At 45.7% G+C, this 2,757-nt stretch overlaps 1 protein-coding gene across 1 annotated transcript; it reads right to left on the bottom strand.

Moving 5' to 3' along the window:
- Positions 1–414: 414 nt before the first annotated feature.
- Positions 415–2,197, bottom strand: LOC130371053 (uncharacterized). Its single transcript, XM_056576680.1, has 2 exons — positions 940–2,197; positions 415–827 (listed from the first exon to the last, which is right to left on the bottom strand). Exons 1-2 carry the CDS (start codon positions 1,601–1,603, stop codon positions 415–417), a joined length of 1,077 nt encoding a protein of 358 aa, XP_056432655.1. The 5' UTR covers positions 1,604–2,197.
- Positions 2,198–2,757: the final 560 nt, after the last annotated feature.

Below are 2,757 nucleotides of genomic sequence, written 5' to 3'. Positions count from 1 at the left end.
CATTTTTATCCAGCCTGCAGAGCCCAAAAGCCCGCGAATTTCTGGCGGGCTGACGCCAAGGTGTTGGCAGATGTTAATTTTTTGTGACATCATGTCTCATCTGAATCACCTTAACCTGCAGCTACAAGGCAAGAACCACACTGTTGCTGACATGTACGAAGCGATTGAAGCCCTCCAGTCGAAGCTGGATGCTATTTAAACCTAATTGATCTAGCCCTCCTGCATTATCGCAAAAACAGTAATTATAATTAAAGCTAAATTTGCACATAAAAATGGCGAATTAGAAAAATGAAACGACATTTCGGCCCTTGGCATGGCATGTTTGACCAAATTTGGCCCTCTGGAAAAACTAATTGGGGAACCCTGTCCTAAGGTAACCTATATCTTATCATTACATACTATATACATACATACTCATGCAAAATAGTCCCGAATGTGTGGAGGATCCAATTTTAAAAAATGTGATGTTTGATTACCATACAGGCAAGTGAGTGCATTTCGTAACAAAGCAGATACAATGTACAGTTTACCTACACTACTCAACCCAATTTTTAAAATTTTCTTAAAGTCCATGAACTTAAAATAGTTTGCGATGTCTCCAAACATCCACTCTACAGACACTCTCACTTCACTCATGCCTTTGTTGAATGCCATCATCTGGGGAGTGAGATTGACATTTCTAAATGGGGCCTGGAGGTGGACACGCAGTGGATATGCCGGATCTCCATATAGGCACATTGGATGTCCCGCAGGGGACACTGCATGCTCTTCCAGCACAGGTAGCAAACCAGAGTCTGCTAAAAGGCCAGAATCATGTTTCCTTCCCTCTGCAATACAAAATAGGTAAACATGTATCACATCAAACTCAGCAATAGGAGTAGACCTAAATGTGACCCCCCCCCCCCCATGTAACACGTTGTCACATAAGACCTAACTTACCTACTCGACCATGCAGATTGGCGATTAGGCCATTTGGGATGGCAACTGCCTGGAATTTTAGGATGTGTACCCTTTTGTGGCCATTGTACAACACCCGTTGGTTTAATCCCGGTCTGGCGATAGGTCGTACTGTGCCGTCAATAAAGCCAAAACAATTGTCCAGTGGTGCGCCCATCTGCTGGATGCAGTCCGCATATGTTTGCAAAGCAACTGGATTCAAAATACTGTTGTTCCACTCAGTAATTCTGTGATGGTGAATATCATATAAGAAATCCAGCACGCAATTCGTTGCCATACACAAGACTGGTACTGGTCGCTGCCCAAATCGCTGCATCATGTCGCTGTAACGGCATGGGTATGCCAACCTCTTCAGTAACATGCACAGCGCCTCTGTGCCATCCACCACACTTCTCTGCTCGCAGACGAACTCGGTGGGTATGCCGAGAGCCTCCACCAGCAGTGGTATGTCTGCTTTTCTTACCCGGAACTCCGCAAGGCATTCATCGTCCTTCATTTTGACCAGATTAAAGGGTCTATAATCGTTGTATGGCAAGTCTAAATTGCTGGACCGGTTCTCTTCGTAGAGTAATACAAACTCCTCGTCCGTAATTAAGTTGTCATCCAACGCAAATATCAAATGCTCTCGGGCCATTTTAAGAGACATAATGACCTAATACAATACTTTTAGATACTTTTAGTTTAAAAAAACCTTTAACGTCGGATCAGGTGGACGAATACAGAATACGAAATACAGAAAGATGTCTGCAAGAAGTAGCCGTTGACAGTTACAATGTTGCTTAGTGATAGTGGATTACCACAACTACGGCAACTCGTTGGAATGTTCGCGGACGCCTTAGCCGTCCCTCTACCGTCGCTGCTTAAAGTCCCTATTGACGGGGCACGGCGGGAGAAGCTGGAGTGCCGTGGCCGCGCTCACGGTGCACGCGGTTCCCGGGCCGCGGTGCCCACGGTTCCCAGGCCATTTTTTCATTCGTTCACAGGGCACGGCGGGAGTGCCGTGGCCACGGTCGCGGTGCTGTCATGCCAAATTTGTACCGGCTGCCAAATTTGTACCGGGCACGTCAACAGTTGTCCGTTGCCATGCAACGGACAACTGATTACGTAAGAGTTGTCCGTTGCCAGGCAACGGACAACTGATTACGTAAGAGTTGTCCGTTGCCGGGCAGGTTTCAAAAAACATTCGCGCTCATGTTGCCAAAGACGAAATAACATAATACAGATAACGGATCGCTAGATAACACTTGTTTTTACTTTATATTTGTATTGTATTTAAATGTTTAATCAAATTTAGCTAGTAAACTGAGTGTTTAAAGCGGGTTTCAAAAAACATTCGCGCTCATGTTGCCAAAACATAATACAGAAACCGGATCGCTAGATAACATTTGTATTGTATTCAATTGTTTAATCAAATTTAGCTAGTAACTTGAGTGTTTATAGCAGGTCAAGGACAAAATAGCACAATACAGATAACGGACAAGTGCGAATGAACAAGCTTGAAGGTTCGCGAATGTTCGTGAACCTTTCACGTCATTCGACGCGATCGTCCGTTGCCGGGCAACGGACGACGCGATCATCTGTTGCCAGGCAGGTTTGGAATGGATTACGTATGGATGACGGGCCCGGTACAAATTTGGCAGCCGGTACAAATATGGCATGACAGTGCCTGTTCCGCAGTGCCCAAGGTCACGGTGCCCGGGCCGGGGCACGACGGGAGTGAATGTTCAATCCAACCATTTCTTCCTCAACTTATCTTTCTTGGCTAAGAGATCGATCTCTCTCTCTCTCTCCAACGCTCGC

The sequence above is a fragment of the Gadus chalcogrammus genome, chromosome 18 (assembly GCF_026213295.1).
Source record: "Gadus chalcogrammus isolate NIFS_2021 chromosome 18, NIFS_Gcha_1.0, whole genome shotgun sequence".
NCBI classification, from domain to species: domain Eukaryota; kingdom Metazoa; phylum Chordata; class Actinopteri; order Gadiformes; family Gadidae; genus Gadus; species Gadus chalcogrammus.
Note: the sequence above shows the minus strand (reverse complement) of the source record. Positions and strands in the feature narration are given on the sequence as shown.

What these genes read in the sequence shown, in the direction of transcription:
- LOC130371053 (XM_056576680.1), bottom strand. Translation starts at nt 1,603, where the DNA reads ATGTCTCTTAAAATGGCCCGAGAGCATTTGATATTTGCGTTGGATGAC. An exon ending in CAATCTGCATGGTCGAGTAG is followed by an intron (nt 828 to 939) that starts GTAAGTTAGGTC and finishes TTTGTATTGCAG; the next exon opens with AGGGAAGGAAACATGATTCT.